The sequence below is a fragment of the Melozone crissalis genome, unplaced genomic scaffold (genome assembly GCF_028551555.1).
Source record: "Melozone crissalis strain CALT ecotype California unplaced genomic scaffold, PUWL_Pcris_2 ptg000032l_1, whole genome shotgun sequence".
Lineage (NCBI taxonomy): Eukaryota > Metazoa > Chordata > Aves > Passeriformes > Passerellidae > Melozone > Melozone crissalis.
The window spans coordinates 3,070,913-3,090,499 of NW_026535810.1; the positions used below are offsets into that span (position 1 = coordinate 3,070,913).

General features: G+C 53.6%; 2 protein-coding genes and 2 pseudogenes across 2 annotated transcripts; 2 read left to right on the forward strand and 2 right to left on the reverse strand.

The window, feature by feature from the left end:
- Positions 1-6,173: 6,173 nt before the first annotated feature.
- Positions 6,174-6,503, reverse strand: LOC128940332 (feather keratin Cos2-2-like). The gene has a single exon (XM_054281680.1). It carries the CDS (start codon positions 6,501-6,503, stop codon positions 6,174-6,176), a length of 330 nt encoding a protein of 109 aa, XP_054137655.1.
- Positions 6,504-8,906: 2,403 nt separating this feature from the next.
- On the reverse strand, positions 8,907-9,668 carry LOC128940278 (feather keratin Cos2-2-like; annotated as a pseudogene).
- A 3,898-nt stretch (positions 9,669-13,566) lies between these two features.
- LOC128940059 (feather keratin Cos2-2-like) lies at positions 13,567-14,246 on the forward strand (annotated as a pseudogene).
- Positions 14,247-17,202: 2,956 nt separating this feature from the next.
- Positions 17,203-17,532, forward strand: LOC128940283 (feather keratin Cos2-2-like). The gene has a single exon (XM_054281625.1). The coding sequence runs from the start codon at positions 17,203-17,205 to the stop codon at positions 17,530-17,532; it is 330 nt and encodes a 109-aa protein (XP_054137600.1).
- The last annotated feature ends 2,055 nt before the right edge of the window (positions 17,533-19,587 follow it).

The window sequence follows — 19,587 nt, forward strand, 5'->3', positions numbered from 1 at the left end:
GGAAAAGGAACAAATAAAATTGCACTGCAGGGATGGCATCATTGTGCTTCCCCCACCCATTTTCCAGTGAGCAACCTGGAAGAGTTTTCAAAGAAGGAAAGGCAAATCAGATGCCGAGGTTTGAATGCAAAAGAACTTTATTAAGTCAAAACAAGATAAGAAGAAGGCTCAGAGAGTGCACCCAAATGCAGCCTCTAAGATGCAGCAGGGATGTCTGATGTCGTGGGCTGCTGAGGGAAGGAGGCCAACAGGCCCCACTAGGTTGGCACTGAGTGGTGGTGACAGGTAAGGAAGGGAAGAGAAAAATGAGAGGAGGAGAAGAAAACAATAGTTCAAAGCTCTAAATCCAATGTGTTAAGTTCTGACTTCATTCCATCATCATGGTCCGAGGTTCTTGCCTGACGATGTACCGGCAGCATCTTTAGCAGGGACGACAGCATCTGCTGCCACCACAGCAGTTGGTGATGCAGGAGATGTCAAAGCCCCCAGAGCTGATGGGCACTCCCTCACAGCTCAGGATGCTGCCAACAGCAGCAGAGGTGGAGGATCCCACGGCGGTGTTCTGTGGGGAGGAGCTGAGGATGGGCCCAGGCAGGGTCACCAGCACAGCAGGCGGCTCAATGACAACGTGGGAGCTCTGGCACTGCCTGACACAGCACTCAGTGCAGCTGCTGGCCAGCGGGCAGGGGCCACAGGGCTGGCAGCAAGGCTCGCAGGGCCGGCACTGCTGGCACTTCTCAGAGCAGGACATGTCTGGAGCCTGGCGCTGCACCTGGCACAGAGGGCAGGGAGGAAGCAGAGCACACGCACACCTCAGACACAGCCCGCAAGGCACCCCCAGCAGCACAAGGCCCCTGCAGCCTGCACAGCTCCAGCCTGGCCAGCCCCAACCTGGGCATCCTTTGCCTCCGCCCAGCACGCTCCTTCCCAGCTCAGCCAGGCCCAGCTCTGCTCCTGCCTGACCTGCAGCAAAATCAGCCCCTCAGCCCAGCCTCAGCCTCTGGCCAGAACACACGCTCTGCCCTCTGCCCACACCAGCACCAGTGCAGAACAGCCCCACAAGAACAAGGAGCCGCAACAAAGCCCAAAAAGCTCAATGCTGCGTGGGAGAAGGTGGAGGAGAAAGTGGCTTGCAACTCACCTGGTTCCCAAGGAGCAGGAGGTGACAGAAGTGGTTGAGAGAGCCCCTAGCTGCTCTGCCTTTTATCCTGGCCCCACAGTGCCTCAGGGCCCACAGTTTGTGCTGCGCAGGTGACGATATTCCTGCATGATCCCAAATGAATGGAAAGATCTTTGGGAATGGTATGGCATGAGCTGGATTTTCCCTTTACCATGACTTTGCATTTCCTGGATTACCTCATTCCCAATCCCTCAGGGGCACTTCTTCTGAGTGCTGGTATGCAAGATTCCATGATTCCTGGAGGCAAAGATGTGTCAGTGTGCTTAAGAGACATGAACTAAGTGTGGAACGGATCACAAGGAGACATGTGATGGCAGCCTGAGGCATTCTTTGGGTTATTTCATGTTCCTGCTGACTGGAAGTGCCTCATCTGCTCAGAGCCCGCCAGTCTTTCGCTCATAAGCCAATGGCTCGCCTTCATGCCTTGCCTTTGAGGTAAAACCTCTTTGGCTTCCTCCTTTTCCTTCACAGTGCATGAGACTCCTGTAGCTGTGCTGCCTGATATTTTGTCCTGCTTGGTGTTGCCAGAATCTGCTCTGGCTGGGAGCTCCCCAGCATCTCCTCAGTGCCATCCCTTCCTCAGGCCTCTGCCCCATCTGCTCCCCCACAATCATGTGCGTGGCACTGTGGCTGTGGCCCGGTGTGTGCCAGTGTCTGCACATGCCTGTGCTTGTGCCCTGCTGGCAACAGCCCCTCAGAGCCTCTGGCCTGCACGGGGATGGTTGTGCACAGGGCAGGGCCCTTGTGTGCAACCCCCCTGCCCGTGTACCTGTGCCCGTGTGCTGGGCTCTGTGCTCTGGGCTCATCTCTGAGCACCCCTGGCCAGGCTGGCAGTGCGTCAGTGCCCTGGCTGTGTGTGCACAGCTGGGCCTGAGCTGAGCTCTCAGCCAAGCCATTGCACAGCCTGGATGGCCTTCCCTGCCCAGCAGGGCCAGCCACTGACACACACTCAGACCCCAGTTCCTTCTCTGCAGGAACCTGGACAGGGCCACAGCACCCACATTTCTCAAGGACAACCCCAAACCCTGGGGTCTTGGTTCAGGGAACATTTGGAAGAGAACCCCCAAGAGGTTCCTCTAGAAAAGCAGATTCAATTGGCTCCTCCCCCAGCTGGTTCGGGAGAAAATACCTCCTTAGAGAAAAGTGGAAAAAACTGTTTATTAAACAGTAAAACCTAAACAATATTAAACAATAGAGCCCCTTGCTGCTCCAAAAGAGCTGAGAAACTCAGAAAATCCCCTCCCTGGGTTGCATCTCAGCTCTCTCTGTCTCTTGTCAGTCCCTCCAGTGATGGAAATGTCGCAGGCCAGGCCCGGCCTAGTGGGCCACAGGTGGAGCCGCTGGCGCTCTGCTGTGTGTTCAAAGGTGTCAAAAGGTCCAAAGAAAAGGGAAAAAACCCACAGTCCAAGGAACATCTTTGCCACAGCTAGCTAAACTAACTAAAACAAAGAAACAAAGGAGAGTTCTGTCCTACTGTCTGTCCATCTGCAGACAGCAACAGTCCTGGAGCAGGAATGTGGAGGAGTGAGGGCAGTGTTTGAAAACAAACTGCACACTTCTTCTCTGCCCACTTCACTCTCTGAATCAAGTCTTAAGACTTATTGTTGGAAAACTTATTGTTCAGCATAAAGAAAACAAGTCAATTGAGGATAAAAGCATCATATAGCAAAGCCAGGACACCAGGCCATCCCTTTGATGCCGCCTCCAGGCAGCCTTGGAGCCCTCAGCTGTTTCCCCACAGTCCTTGTTCCTGCCTCATGTGAAGGCTTTGAGGTGACAGGGTTCTTTTGTCTCTGAGCAGATGGGGGAGTCCTCTGGCCACAGTGGCCTTTGTCCTGAGCCAGGAGCTGTGGGAAAATGGTGCTCTCAAAAAGAATGAGTCAAGTGGAGAAAAACATTTGAACACGTCTGGGAAGTTGAGGCCAGAAAGATGAGGCAGTTTGTCCTCTCCCGTATCCAGAAGGGGAAACACTGGGGGACTCCAGCATGGTGGGAGGATGGTTTTGGTTTTGGTTCTGTCCCCATGCTCAGTTGATCCTGTGACAAAACACAGCCCTTCCTGTCTGGTTGACAAGCAGGACAGAAGGCAAATGTGAGGGAGGTGTTTGAAGAGAGGAGGTTGTAGAATATCCCCAGGCACTGTTGTTTCCCACTCTCACTCCTGTGACCATTTGACATCATCTTCTCCTAATGATCACTATTCTGGGGAAGCCAGGGATATGTTTGGGAGCTCCAATAGAAAAGGCACATAGTAAAGGCCACCACGGGGTGTCCACCCTCAGCTTCCTCAAGCTTTTGCCCTGAGATGAGTGCAAGAGTTCTCACACAAGGAATGAGAGATCAGAGGAAGAGGTTTGGATGCAAAACAACTTTATTGAGTCTAAGGAAGAGAAGGAGGTAGTTGAAAGAGGACAAAAGGAGCAGCCATGGGGGCCTAGAGGGGGTGGACATTTGCCTGGACTGCAGAGGGATGGAGGGAGGCAAAGATGCCCCACTAGGCTGGCATTGGGTTGTGCAGACAGGAAAGGCAGGGAAGGGAAGAGAGTGGAAGAAAAGAGCAGTAAATCAAGGGCACAAATCCATTGTTCCAAAGATCGATATTCAGTGCAGCTCCACGTTCTGAGGTTGTGGAGGTTCTTGGCAAAGGAGGTTGCCAGCAGATTTAGCAGGGACGACAACAACTGTTGCCATAGCAGTTGGTGATGCAGGAGATGTCAAAGCCCCCAGAGCTGATGGGCACTCCGCCACAGCTGAGGATGTTGCCAACAGCAGCAGAGGTGGAGGATCCCACGGCGGTGTTCTGTGGGGAGGAGCTGAGGATGGGCCCAGGCAGGGTCACCAGCACAGCAGGCGGCTGAATGACAACGTGGGAGCTCTGGCACTGCCTGACACAGCACTCATTGCAGCTGCTGGCCAGCGGGCAGGGGCCACAGGGCTGGCAGCAAGGGTCACAGGGCTTGCAGCAGGACATGGCTTGGAGTCACAGGTGCACCTGGCACAGAGTGCAGGGAGAAGCACAAAGTGAGGACACGTGAGAAGCAGCACTGCACCCAAACACTCTGCAGCCAAGCCACCTCCTGCCCCCCATTGCAGTGTCCTGCTCAAAGCCCAGGAGCCTCTTCAGCCAAGTCCCAGCCTCTCTCTGTCTGCACAGGACCTTCTCTCCCCTGCCCTCTCCCAGCACAAGCAGCTCCCAGCCCTGCACTACAACAGCCCCTCTCAGCTGAGACCTCCAGCCAGAAGAGATCTCATCTTTGAGGAGGAGATGCGGAGGAGAGGCTTCCCACTCACCTGATTCCTGAAGAGGAGCAGGTGAGAGAAGTGGATGAGAGAGCAGAGACTTGGGCTGCCTTTTATAGCAGTCCTGCCCTGCCTCAGGCCCACAGGCACCTTAGTGGAAGCCATAATTTTCTGACCAGCACATGGCAAATGTGCACCATCCCAGTTAATGTTAGGGGCTGTGTCCTGCTTTCCTGCACTGCGGCCTCTATTTCCTGGCTTCTGCCCTGTGTTTTCCTCTCAGAAGAATCTTTCTAGTGCCAGAAGTAGTGATCCAAGAATTTCCTGGATATAAACACGTCAGAGTCGGCAGAATGCTTGCATCATGGTCTGGTGGCATTCCATGCAGGCAGATGACCCAAACCTGTGTCATTCCTGTGGGTTTCTTTGTGGCCAAGCACTCAGGACATCACTCTCATTCTCCCTGTATCCCTGCCCATCTCTCCCGCATCCCTTTGTGACATCCCAGGAGTTTTCACATGCAGCCTGTTTTCCCAGCCCATTTTGGGAATGGATTGGGGGACAGAAGGTGCTCTTTGTGGTCTTGCTTCCCCTCTATTACGTCTCCCTTTGGTCATCACTCCATGCCTGCTCCTGCAGCTCGTTCCTGCTCTTGCCCTGGGCGGGACTGCGAGCTGTGCTCGGTGGCCCTTGCCTGGATGGATGGTGCCCAGCAAGCTGCTCTATCAATCCCCTTTCTCAGGCAGAAAGACAAGATAAATCCAAACTGATAACAAAGTGAATCTTGATAGAAGGCAGTTTGGCAATGGTAAAGGGAAAGATTATGCATGCACCAGTACATCGGGAAACAAAATCAATCTATGGCCTCCTTCCCTCAGGAAGTGATGGCTGGCAATTTCCCAGGAAGCAGGGCTTCCTCCTGTGTCATGGTTGCCCATGATGGCACACTTTGTAACCAAGGCTGCAGGAATGGGCTCTGTGAGAAGAGTCCAGTGGCTCCAGGCAGCTGTGACTGAGTCAGCTCCAGCTGTGTCCAAAGGGGACTCAGCAATGCCCAGCACTGAGCACATTTGTCCCACTGCTGATGCCTCTGTGAATGCAAATTTCATTAGAAATGATTTGGGCTGGAAGGGATCTTCAAGACCATTTGTTTCTCGCCCTTTTTCCCTCAACTGAGGGGCCCTGATGCCATCCACTAAACCCGCTTGCAGCAAGCTCTGTCCAACCCGGTCTTCCACACTTTGCAGTGTTGAGGCATCAGAATCTTTCTGGGCAAGTTATTTCAATGCCTCATGGTCCACACAGAGAGGGACATCTTTGTCACCACCAAGGGAAAAGGAACAAATAAAATTGCACTGCAGGGATGGCATCATTGTGCTTCCCCCACCCATTTTCCTGTGAGCAACCTGGAAGAGTTTTCAAAGAAGGAAAGGCAAATCAGATGCCGAGGTTTGAATGCAAAAGAACTTTATTAAGTCAAAACAAGATAAGAAGAAGGCTCAGAGAGTGCACCCAAATGCAGCCTCTAAGATGCAGCAGGGATGTCTGATGTCGTGGGCTGCTGAGGGAAGGAGGCCAACAGGCCCCACTAGGTTGGCACTGAGTGGTGGTGACAGGTAAGGAAGGGAAGAGAAAAATGAGAGGAGGAGAAGAAAACAATAGTTCAAAGCTCTAAATCCAATGTGTTAAGTTCTGACTTCATTCCATCATCACGATCCGAGATTCTTGCCTGAGGATGCTGGCAGCAGCATCTTTAGCAGGGACGACAGCATCTGCTGCCACCACAGCAGTTGGTGATGCAGGAGATGTCAAAGCCCCCAGAGCTGATGGGCACTCCCTCACAGCTCAGGATGCTGCCAACAGCAGCAGAGGTGGAGGATCCCACGGCGGTGTTCTGTGGGGAGGAGCTGAGGATGGGCCCAGGCAGGGTCACCAGCACAGCAGGCGGCTGGATGAGAACGTGGGAGCTCTGGCACTGCCTGACACAGCACTCATTGCAGCTGCTGGCCAGCGGGCAGGGGCCACAGGGCTGGCAGCAAGGCTCGCAGGGCCGGCACTGCTGGCACTTCTCAGAGCAGGACATGTCTGGAGCCTGGCGCTGCACCTGGCACAGAGGGCAGGGAGGAAGCAGAGCACACGCACACCTCAGACACAGCCCGCAAGGCACCCCCAGCAGCACAAGGCCCCTGCAGCCTGCACAGCTCCAGCCTGGCCAGCCCCAACCTGGGCATCCTTTGCCTCCGCCCAGCACACTCCTTCCCAGCTCAGCCAGGCCCAGCTCTGCTCCTGCCTGACCTGCAGCAAAATCAGCCCCTCAGCCCAGCCTCAGCCTCTGGCCAGAACACACGCTCTGCCCTCTGCCCACACCAGCACCAGTGCAGAACAGCCCCACAAGAACAAGGAGCCGCAACAAAGCCCAAAAAGCTCAATGCTGCGTGGGAGAGGGTGGAGGAGAAAGAGGCTTGCAACTCACCTGGTTCCCAAGGAGCAGGAGGTGACAGAAGTGGTTGAGAGAGCCCCCAGTTGGGCTGCCTTTTATCCTGGCCCCACAGTGCCTCAGGGCCCACAGTTTGTGCTGCGCAGGTGACGATATTCCTGCATGATCCCAAACGAATGGAAAGATCTTTGGGAATGGTATGGCATGAGCTGGATTTTCCCTCTACCATGACTTTGCATTTCCTGGATTACCTCATTCCCATTCCCTCACGGGCACTTCTTCTGAGTGCTGGTATGCAAGATTCCATGACTCCTGGGGGCAAGGATGTATCAGTGTGGTTTAGAGAGATGAACTAAGGGAAGAACGAATCACAAGGAGGCAGGTGATGGGCAGCTTGCGGCATTCTTGGGGTTGTTTCTTGTTCCTGCTGACTGGAAGTGCCTCATCAGTTCTCAGCCCCCCAGTCTTTGGCTCATCACACAACAGCTCTCCTTCATGCCTTGCCTTTGAGGTAAAACCTCTTTGCCTTCCTCCTCAGCCTTCAGAGTGCATGAACTTCTGCCCTGCTTGGTGTTGCCAGAATCTGCTCTGGCTGGGACCTCCCCAGCATCTCCTCAGTGCCATCCCTTCCTCAGGCCTCTGCCCCATCTGCTCCCCCACAATCATGTGCGTGGCACTGTGGCTGTGGCCCGGTGTGTGCCAGTGTCTGCACATGCCTGTGCTTGTGCCCTGCTGGGAACAGCCCCTCAGAGCCTCTGGCCTGCACGGGGATGGTTGTGCACAGGGCAGGGACCTTGTGTGCAACCCCCCTGCCCGTGTGCCTGTGCCCGTGTGCTGGGCTCTGTGCTCTGGGCTCATCTCTGAGCACCCCTGGCCAGGCTGGCAGTGCGTCAGTGCCCTGGCTGTGTGTGCACAGCTGGGCCTGAGCTGAGCTCTCAGCTCAGCCATTGCACGGCCTGGAGGGCCTTCCCTGCCCAGCAGGGCCAGCCACTGACACACACTCAGACCCCAGTTCCTTCTCTGCAGGAGCCTGGACAGGGCCACAGCACTCACATCTCTCAAGGGCAATCCCAAACCCAGGAAATCCTTTTCATGCCACCTCCAGGCAGCCTTGGGGCCCTCAGCTGTTTTCCCAGGCCCCTGTTCCTGCCTCATGGAGAAGGTTTGATTTGACAGGGTTCTGTTTTCTCTGTGGAGATGGGGAAGTCCATTGATCACAGAGGCCTTTGCCCCATAGTCCCGGAGCTGTGGGATATTGTTGCTGTCAAGGAGAATATGTGATATGGAGAAAGTGTTGTCAGTGTCTGGGCGGTGGAGACTAGAGGATGGGAAAGTTTATCCTCTCCCACATACAGAAGGGGAAAATGTGTCAGCCTACAACAAAGTATGAAGGTGGTTTTGGTTCTGTCCCTGTGCTCTGTTGTTCCTGTGAAACCCCTCGTCCTTGCTTGTTTCGTTGAAACCTGAGCAGAAAACTGATGTGAGTGTGTTGTTTGAAGAGAGAATGATGTGGAATTATCCCAGGCACTGCTGATTCCCATTCCCACTCCGGTGAACTTTGACATCATTTTCTTCTGATGATCACTATTTGGGGGAAGCCAGGGATGTGTTTTGGAGCTCCAATAGAAACGGCACAAAGTAAAGGCCACCATGGAGTGTCCACCCTCAGCTTCCTCAAGCTTTTGCCCTGAGATGAGTGCAAGAGTTCCCACACAAGGAATGAGAGATCAGAAGGCCAGGTTTGGATGCAAAACGACTTTATTGAGTCTAAGGAAGAGAAGGATGTAGCTGAAAGAGGACAAAAGGAGCAGATATGGGAGCACACTGGGGGTGTCCATTTGCCTGGCCTGCAGAGGGATGGAGGGAGGCAAAGATGCCCCACTAGGCTGGCATTGGGTTGTGCAGACAGGAAAGGCAGTGAAGGGAAGAGAGTGGAAGAAAAGAGCAGTAAATCAAGGGCACAAATCCATTGTTCCAAAGATCGATATTCAGTGCAGCTCCACGTTCTGAGGTTGTGGAGGTTCTTGGCAAAGGAGGTTGCCAGCAGATTTAGCAGGGACGACAACAACTGCTGCCATAGCAGTTGGTGATGCAGGAGATGTCAAAGCCCCCAGAGCTGATGGGCACTCCGCCACAGCTGAGGATGTTGCCAACAGCAGCAGAGGTGGAGGATCCCACGGCGGTGTTCTGTGGGGAGGAGCTGAGGATGGGCCCAGGCAGGGTCACCAGCACAGCAGGCGGCTCAATGACAACGTGGGAGCTCTGGCACTGCCTGACACAGCACTCATTGCAGCTGCTGGCCAGCGGGCAGGGGCCACAGGGCTGGCAGCAAGGGTCACAGGGCTTGCAGCAGGACATGGCTTGGAGTCACAGGTACGCCTGGCACAGAGGGCAGGGAGAAGCACAAAGTGAGGACACGTGAGAAGCAGCACTGCACCCAAACACTCTGCAGCCAAGCCACCTCCTGCCCCCCATTGCAGTGTCCTGCTCAAAGCCCAGGAGCCTCTTCAGCCAAGTCCCAGCCTCTCTCTGTCTACACAAGACCTTCTCTCCCCTGCCCTCTCCCAGCACAAGCAGCTCCCAGCCCTGCACTACAACAGCCCCTCTCAGCTGAGACCTCCAGCCAGAAGAGATCTCATCTTTGAGGAGGAGATGCGGAGGAGAGGCTTCCCACTCACCTGATTCCTGAAGAGGAGGAGGTGAGAGAAGTGGATGCGAGAGCAGAGACTTGGGCTGCCTTTTATAGCAGTCCTGCCCTGCCTCAGGCCCACAGGCACCTTAGTGGAAGCCATAATTTTCTGACCAGCACATGGCAAATGTGCACCATCCCAGTTAATGGTAGGGGCTGTGTCCTGCTTTCCTGCACTGCGGCCTCTATTTCCTGACTTCTACCCTGTGCGTTCCTATCTAAAGACTCCTTTTAGGGCCAGGAATGAGAGAACCAAGAATTTCTGGGATATAAACACATCAGAGCAGGCAGAATGCTCAGATCATGGTCTGGTGGCATTCCATGCAGGCAGATGACCCAAACCTGTGTCATTCCTGTGGGTTTCTTTGTGGCAAAGCACTCAGGACATCACTCTCATTCTCCCTGTGTCCCTGCCCATCTCTCCCGCATCCCTTTGTGACATCCCAGGAGTTTTCACATGCAGCCTGTTTTCCCGGCCCATTTTGGGAATGGATTGGGGACAGAAGGTGTTCTTTGTGGTCTTGCTTCCCCTCTATTACATCTCCCTTTGGTCAGCACTCCATGCCTGCTCCTGCAGCTCGTTCCTGCTCTTGCCCTGGGCGGGACTGCGAGCTGTGCTCGGTGGCCCTTGGCTGGATGGATGGTGCCCAGCAAGCTGCTCTATCAATCCCCTTTCTCAGGCAGAAAGACAAGATAAATCCAAACTGATAACAAAGTGAATCTTGATAGAAGGCAGTTTGGCAATGGTAAAGGGAAAGATTATGCATGCACCAGTACATCGGGAAACAAAATCAATCTATGGCCTCCTTCCCTCAGGAAGTGATGGCTGGCAATTTCCCAGGAAGCAGGGCTTCCTCCTGTGTCATGGTTGCCCATGATGGCACACTTTGTAACCAAGGCTGCAGGAATGGGCTCTGTGAGAAGAGTCCAGTGGCTCCAGGCAGCTGTGACTGAGTCAGCTCCAGCTGTGTCCAAAGGGGACTCAGCAATGCCCAGCACGGAGCACATTTGTCCCACTGCTGATGCCTCTGTGAATGCAAATTTCATTAGAAATGGTTTGAGCTGGAAGGCAACTTCAAGACCACTTCTTTCTTGTTCTCCTTCCCTCAACAGAGGGGCAATGATGACACCCACTAAACCAGATTGCACCAAGCTGTGTACATCCTGGTCTTACACATTTCCAATCTTGAAGGATCACAAACATTTTTGGGCAAGTTATTTCAATGCCTCACTGTCCTCGCAGAGAGGGACATCTTTGCCACCTCCAAAACGAGAAGGAACAAATAAAATTGCATTTCAGGGATTGCAAAGCTATACTTCCTCCACCCTTTTTCCAGTGTGTGGAAATGGATGAGTTTCACAGAAAGGATGAGAAATCAGAGGTCGAGGTTTGAATGCAAAAGAACTTTATTCAATGAAGAGAAGAGTAGAAGAAGACTCAGAGAGTGCACCCAAGTGCAGGAATTAAGATGCAGCAGAGATGTCTGACGTCATGGGCTGCCGAGAGAAGGAGGCCAGCAGGTCCCACTAGGTTGGCATCGAGTGATGTTAACAGGAAAGGAAGGGAAGAGAAAAATGAAACCAGGAGAAGAAGAAAAGAACAGTTCGAAGTTCTAAATCCAATGTGTTCAGTTCTGACTTCATTCCATCATCATGGTCCAAGGTTCTTGCCTGAGGATGTTCCGGCAGCATCCTTAGCAGGGACGACAGCATCTGCTACCACCACAGCAGTTGGTGATGCAGGAGATGTCAAAGCCCCCAGAGCTGATGGGCACACCCTCACAGCTCAGGATGCTGCCAACAGCAGCAGAGGTGGAGGATCCCACGGCGGTGTTCTGTGGGGAGGAGCTGAGGATGGGCCCAGGCAGGGTCACCAGCACAGCAGGCGGCTCAATGACAACGTGGGAGCTCTGGCACTGCCTGACACAGCACTCAGTGCAGCTGCTGGCCAGTGGGCAGGGGCCACAGGGCTGGCAGCAAGGCTCGCAGGGCTGGCACTGCTGGCACTTCTCAGAGCAGGACATGTCTGGAGCCTGGCGCTGCACCTGGCACAGAGGGCAGGGAGGAAGCAGAGCACACGCACACCTCAGACACAGCCCGCAAGGCACCCCCAGCAGCACAAGGCCCCTGCAGCCTGCACAGCTCCAGCCTGGCCAGCCCCAACCTGGGCATCCTTGTCCTCAGCCCAGCACGCTCCTTCCCAGCTCAGCCAGGGCCAGCTCTGCTCCTGCCTGACCTGCAGCAAAATCAGCCCCTCAGCCCAGCCTCAGCCTCTGGCCAGAACACACGCTCTGCCCTCTGCCCACACCAGCACCAGTGCAGAACAGCCCCACAAGAACAAGGAGCCGCAACAAAGCCCAAAAAGCTCAATGCTGCGTGGGAGAGGGTGGAGGAGAAAGAGGCTTGCAACTCACCTGGTTCCCAAGGAGCAGGAGGTGACAGAAGTGGTTGAGAGAGCCCCCAGTTGGGCTGCCTTTTATCCTGGCCCCACAGTGCCTCAGGGCCCACAGTTTGTGCTGCGCAGGTGACGATATTCCTGCATGATCCCAAACGAATGGAAAGATCTTTGGGAATGGTATGGCATGAGCTGGATTTTCCCTCTACCATGACTTTGCATTTCCTGGATTACCTCATTCCCATTCCCTCACAGACACTTCTTCTGAGTGCTGGTATGATTCCATGATTCTTGTGGGCGAGGATGTGTGAGACTGGGCCATAGACATGAACTAAGTGCAGAAGCGATCCCGGGGATGCAGGTGATGCCAACGTGGGGCACTCTTTTGGATTTTTTATGTTTCTGATGACTGCAAGGGCCCTTCCTTTCTCAGCCCTCCAGTCTTTGGCTCAGCACCCTAGGCCTCCCTTGAGTATCATCCTTGTCCTTCTCTTAAAATCTTTTTGTATTCCTTCTCTGCATGCACATGCTCTGAGGGGCCTGTTGCGCTGCTGCATGAACCACAGTATCTGTGAGTATCTGCACATCCATGTGCTTTTGCATGTGTGTGAACACACCCCTGAGTGCTGCAGTCCTGCATTTGGAGTGTTCTCCGCATAGGAGAGCACTTGTCTACAACCATACTCTAGGGAATTCTATTCGTGCATTGCTGCACTGTGAGTGATGTCTAGAGAGAACAATACACTGGATTAAGCAAGGAAAGTTGAGGTGTTGTTCAGTGCTTCCTACTCCAAGTTTTGACTGCAGTCCCAAGACTCGGGAGCTACCAAGATGGTGCTAGAGCTGGGCTTGGAACACTGGACTTCCCTGGAGGCTCTGGGAGTCCTGGGGATTAATGGCTACACATTAATGATTGGCAGCCCAATTTCAGACCTTGCTCCTTTGTATTAGCAGGAGGTTTGGGGATCAGAGTAGGAGGAAGCTGAATGTCTGGATCTCGAGTCTTTGAGTCCCTGCTGAAGGGAAGATGGGGTGAACAGATATAGCCTACTGCCAATTGACATATCTTAATATTCAAGTTAATTTCCTACATATTTTCCCAACCCTGTTCACCTCAGAATGGAGAATCATAGAGTGGCTGCAGGGCACTGGCTGTCCAGCCAAAATCAACCCAGCACAGGTGGTAATAACAATCAAGGATTGTTGGTAAGAACATGTGGTGAGAAAGACCTGCATACGGCTGAAGAAGGGACCTAGGGAGGTAGGGCAGCACTTTTCAGGGAGAAGTATCCTTGCTGTGGCTACTGGAAAGAAACAAAATAAAGCACAAGAAAACAGCAGGAATGAGGCGGAGAAATGGGCATGGATTGTTGAACATTTATGCTGACCTAGGAGGGAGGAATAAAAATGCAACATGTGCCTGCATGGAATGCTATCAGACCATGGTCCAAGCATTCTGCCCACTCTGATGTGTTTACACCCCAGAAACTCTTGTTTCTCTCATCCTGGCCCTAACAGAAGACTTCAGATAGGAACGCACATGGCAGAAGCCAGGAAATGAAAAGGCAGAAATGTAGCAAATCAGGATACAGACCCTAACATTAACTGGACGGTGCATATTTGAAATGATCCGGTCAGAAAATTATGACTTCCACTAAGGTGCCTGTGGGCCTGAGGCAGGGCAGGACTGCTATAAAAGGCAGCCCAAGTCTCTGCTCTCTCATCCACTTCTCTCACCTCCGCCTCCTCTTCAGGAATCAGGTGAGTGCAAAGCCTCTTCTCCTCCTCCTCCTGCTGCTTCAAGAGCAGCTCTTGCCTGCCTGGAGGTCTCAGCTGAGAGGGGCAGCAAGAGCCCAGAGCTGTTGCAAGGCTTGTGCTAGGAGAGGACAGGGGAGGGAAGGTCTGAAGGTTGTTTGGGTGCAGTGCTACTTCTCACGTGTTATCACTTTGTGCTTCTCCCTGCCCTCTGTGCCAGGTGCACCTGTGAGCCCGAGCCATGTCCTGCTGCAAGCCCTGTGACCCTTGCTGCCAGCCCTGTGGCCCCTGCCCGCTGGCCAGCAGCTGCACTGAGTGCTGTGTCAGGCAGTGCCAGAGCTCCCACGTTGTCATCCAGCCACCTGCTGTGCTGGTGACCCTGCCTGGGCCCATCCTCAGCTCCTCCCCACAGAACACCGCCGTGGGATCCTCCACCTCTGCTGCTGTTGGCAGCATCCTGAGCTGTGAGGGTGTGCCCATCAGCTCTGGGGGCTTTGACATCTCCTGCATCACCAACTGCTATGGCAGCAGTTGTTGTCGTCCCTGCTAAATCTGCTGGTGACATCCTTAAGGAAGAACCTCAAGACCTCAGAACATGGCGCTGGAATGACGATGGAAGTTTTGGAACATTAAATTTATGCTGTTAGCTGTCTGTTGCCTTCTACGACTCTCTTCCCTTTCTTTTGCATTCCTTTCCTGTCACCACCATGCAATGTCAGCTTAGTGGGACCTGTTAGCTTCTCTCCTTCCCTATCTCTGGAGGCCAGGCAGATGGACACCCCCACTGCACCGTAGTGGCTGCTCCAGATGCCTTCCATGAGCCTCCTCCTTTTCTTCTTTAGTCTCAATAAAGTTGTTTTGCATCCAAGCCTTGGCCTCTGATTCTCTTTTCATCTATGGCATGTTCTTCCAGGGAGCTCAGGGGAACACGTAGAGAAGTAGAGGGTGGAACTCCCTAGAGTGGATTTGACTTTTTGCCCTTTACGTGGTAGCTGTCAAACACATCCCTGGCTACTCCACTGAAATGACTCTCAGGGTGAAGGTGGCAGGGAATGGAAACCAGGGAGGCCTGGGGAAAGCCCACAACCTCTTCTCTTCCAACTGTCCTCACATTTAATGTTCATCCCAGCTTCTGTCCAGACAGGCAGGACTGAGGGGTTTCATGATTAGCATTCTATCAGCCACAAAAGAGCTGACTGGGAACAGCTTTTCTCCGTGGTCTTTTGCTGGTTCATCCAGGAACTGCCAATCTTCCTCTAATGTCGCAAAATGCAACCCAGTGGGGATTTTTTTTACCATGCCCCTTTCAGATTGTCTACTACTTATTTCCAAGATTCCTAGAGGAGTGCTGAGAAGTCGATTCATCTGCATGGGCAAGTTCCTCATCATGTTTTTGCCACTGGACATGTGGCCCCGCCACCATACTCTGAATAATGCAAAATGCACGAGGCATACAGTTAGAGATTTTTTATCATATGCAGTGATTACACATTCATATTCATTAGCGAGCCCAACACACTTGACTTATTTTACATAGTTGCCATCCTTATCACCTGTCCTTTCAAACTTCTTTGGCTTCTGTCCTCAAGCCTGATTTCCCTCTTAGGCAGCTGGTCCTCCACTGCAACATTTGAGTCAGGCCAATATTGTTGTTTAGCAGAACTTCTCTTTTGTCAGACTTCAAGGGCTGAGCTAGCATCCTGCTTGCCATTTGCATGACTTCTGTTTGCCTAAGTTACATCCTTAATGTATTTTTCCAAAGCTGTGCTGTTGTGGGATGCAGTTCTTATCAGAATGAAATGCTGTTCTTTTTGACTCTCCTTTTCAACCTCTCTACTTCCACCATGTAAACATGGTCAACCTCTTTTCCCCAAATGCCTCCTTCTCTTGGACAGAAACATTTTCCCAGAGCTCCTGGCTCCGGACAAAGGTCTGTGTGGCCATAGGACTCCTCCAATTCTGATGAGACACCAGAGGTCTGTCACCTCAAAGCATCCACAAGAGGCAGGAGAAAGGCCCTATCAAAAAGCTGAAGGCCCCCAAGCAGCCTGGAGGTGGGATCAAAGGGATGGCCTGGGTTTGGGATTGTCCTTGAGAGATGTGGGTGCTGTGGCCGTGTCCAGGTTCCTGCAGAGAAGGAACTGGGGTCTGAGTGTGTGTCAGTGGCTGGCCCTGCTGGGCTGGGAAGGCCCTCCAGGCTGTGCAATGGCTGGGCTGAGAGCTCAGCTCAGGCCCAGCTGTGCACACACAGCCAGGGCACTGACACACTGCCAGCCTGGCCAGGGGTGCTCAGAGATGAGCCCAGAGCACAGAGCCCAGCACACGGGCACAGGCACACGGGCAGGGGGGTTGCACACAAGGGCCCTGCCCTGTGCACAACCATCCCCGTGCAGGCCAGAGGCTCTGAGGGGCTGTTCCCAGCAGGGCACAAGCACAGGCATGTGCAGACACTGGCACACACCGGGCCACAGCCACAGTGCCACGCACATGATTGTGGGGGAGCACATGGGGCAGAGGCCTGAGGAAGGGATGGCACTGAGGAGATGCTGGGGAGCTCCCAGCCAGAGCAGATTCTGGCAACACCAAGCAGGGCAGAAGCTCATGCACTCTGAAGGCTGAGGAGGAAGGCAAAGAGGTTTTACCTCAAAGGCAAGGCATGAAGGCGAGCCATTGGCTGATGAGCCAAAGACTGGAGGGCTCTGAGCAGATGAGGCACTTCCAGTCAGCAGGAACATGAAATAACCCAAAGAATGCCTCAGGCTGCCATCACATGTCTCCTTGTGATCCGTTCCACACTTAGTTCATGTCTCTTAAGCACACTGACACATCTTTGCCTCCAGGAATCATGGAATCTTGCATACCAGCACTCAGAAGAAGTGCCCCTGAGGGATTGGGAATGAGGTATTCCAGGAAATGCAAAGTCATGGTAGAGGGAAAATCCAGCTCATGCCATACCATTCCCAAAGATCTTTCCATTCGTTTGGGATCATGCAGGAATATCGTCACCTGCGCAGCACAAACTGTGGGCCCTGAGGCACTGTGGGGCCAGGATAAAAGGCAGCCCAACTGGGGGCTCTCTCAACCACTTCTGTCACCTCCTGCTCCTTGGGAACCAGGTGAGTTGCAAGCCTCTTTCTCCTCCACCCTCTCCCACGCAACATTGAGCTTTTTGGGCTTTGTTGCGGCTCCTTGTTCTTGTGGGGCTGTTCTGCACTGGTGCTGGTGTGGGCAGAGGGCAGAGCGTGTGTTCTGGCCAGAGGCTGAGGCTGGGCTGAGGGGCTGATTTTGCTGCAGGTCAGGCAGGAGCAGAGCTGGGCCTGGCTGAGCTGGGAAGGAGCGTGCTGGGCTGAGGACAAGGATGCCCAGGTTGGGGCTGGCCAGGCTGGAGCTGTGCAGGCTGCAGGGGCCTTGTGCTGCTGGGGGTGCCTTGCGGGCTGTGTCTGAGGTGTGCGTGTGCTCTGCTTCCTCCCTGCCCTCTGTGCCAGGTGCAGCGCCAGGCTCCAGACATGTCCTGCTCTGAGAAGTGCCAGCAGTGCCGGCCCTGCGAGCCTTGCTGCCAGCCCTGTGGCCCCTGCCCGCTGGCCAGCAGCTGCACTGAGTGCTGTGTCAGGCAGTGCCAGAGCTCCCACGTTGTCATCCAGCCACCTGCTGTGCTGGTGACCCTGCCTGGGCCCATCCTCAGCTCCTCCCCACAGAACACCGCCGTGGGATCCTCCACCTCTGCTGCTGTTGGCAGCATCCTGAGCTGTGAGGGAGTGCCCATCAGCTCTGGGGGCTTTGACATCTCCTGCATCACCAACTGCTATGGTGGCAGCAGATGCTGTCGTCCCTGCTAAAGATGCTGCCGGAACATCGTCAGGCAAGAACCACGGACCATGATGATGGAATGAAGTCAGAACTTAACACATTGGATTTAGAGCTTTGAACTATTGTTTTCTTCTCCTCCGCTCATTTTTCTCTTCCCTTCCTTACCTGTCACCACCACTCTGTGCCAACCTAGTGGGACCTGTTGGCCTCCTTCCCTCAGCAGCCCACGACATCAGACATCCCTGCTGCATCTTAGAGGCTGCATTTGGGTGCACTCTCTGAGCCTTCTTCTTATCTTGTTTTGACTTAATAAAGTTCTTTTGCATTCAAACCTCGGCATCTGATTTGCCTTTCCTTCTGTGACAACTCTTCCAGGTTGCTCACTGGAAAACGGGTGGGGGAAGCACAATGATGCCATCCCTGCAGTGCAATTTTATTTGTTCCTTTTCCCTTGGTGGTGACAAAGATGTCCCTCTCTGTGTGGACCATGAGGCATTGAAATAACTTGCCCAGAAAGATTCTGACGCCTCAACACTGCAAAGTGTGGAAGACCGGGATGGACAGAACTTGCTGCAAGCGGATTTAGTGGATGGCATCAGGGCCCCTCGGTTGAGGGAAAAAGGGCGAGAAACAAATGGTCTTGAAGATCCCTTCCAGCCCAAATCATTTCTAATGAAATTTGCATTCACAGAGGCATCAGCAGTGGGACAAATGTGCTCAGTGCTGGGCATTGCTGAGTCCCCTTTGGACACAGCTGGAGCTGACTCAGTCACAGCTGCCTGGAGCCACTGGACTATTCTCACAGAGCCCATTCCTGCAGCCTTGGTTACAAAGTGTGCCATCATGGGCAACCATGACACAGGAGGAAGCCCTGCTTCCTGGGAAATTGCCAGCCATCACTTCCTGAGGGAAGGAGGCCATAGATTGATTTTGTTTCCCGATGTACTGGTGCATGCATAATCTTTCCCTTTACCATTGCCAAACTGCCTTCTATCAAGATTCACTTTGTTATCAGTTTGGATTTATCTTGTCTTTCTGCCTGAGAAAGGGGATTGACAGAGCAGCTTGCTGGGCACCATCCATCCGGCCAAGGGCCACCGAGCACAGCTCGCAGTCCAGCCCAGGGCAAGAGCAGGAACGAGCTGCAGGAGCAGGCATGGAGTGATGACCAAAGGGAGACGTAATAGAGGGGAAGCAAGACCACAAAGAACACCTTCTGTCCCCAATCCATTCCCAAAATGGGCCGGGAAAACAGGCTGCATGTGAAAACTCCTGGGATGTCACAAAGCGATGCGGGAGAGATGGGCAGGGATATAGGGAGAATGAGAGTGATGTCCTGAGTGCTTGGCCACAAAGAAACCCACAGGAATGACACAGGTTTGGGTCATCTGCCTGCATGCAATGCCACCAGACCATGATCTGAGCATTCTGCCTACTCTGACGTGTTTATATCCCAGAAATTCTTGGATCTCTCATTCCTGGCCCTAAAAGGAGTCTTTAGATAGGAACGCAGAGGGTAGAAGTCAGGAAATAGAGTCAGCAGTGCAGGAAAGCAGGACACAGCCCCTACCATTAACTGGGATGGTGCACATTTGCCATGAGCTGGTCAGAAAATTATGGCTTCCACTAAGGTGCCTGTGGGCCTGAGGCAGGGCAGGACTGCTATAAAAGGCAGCCCAAGTCTCTGCTCTCTCATCCACTTCTCTCACCTCCTCCTCTTCAGGAATCAGGTGAGTGGGAAGCCTCTCCTCCGCATCTCCTCCTCAAAGATGAGATCTCTTCTGGCTGGAGGTCTCAGCTGAGAGGGGCTGTTGTAGTGCAGGGCTGGGAGCTGCTTGTGCTGGGAGAGGGCAGGGGAGAGAAGGTCTTGTGTAGACAGAGAGAGGCTGGGACTTGGCTGAAGAGGCTCCTGGGCTTTGAGCAGGACACTGCAATGGGGGGCAGGAGGTGGCTTGGCTGCAGAGTGTTTGGGTGCAGTGCTGCTTCTCACGTGTCCTCACTTTGTGCTTCTCCCTGCCCTCTCTGCCAGGTGCACCTGTGACTCCAAGCCATGTCCTGCTGCAAGCCCTGTGACCCTTGCTGCC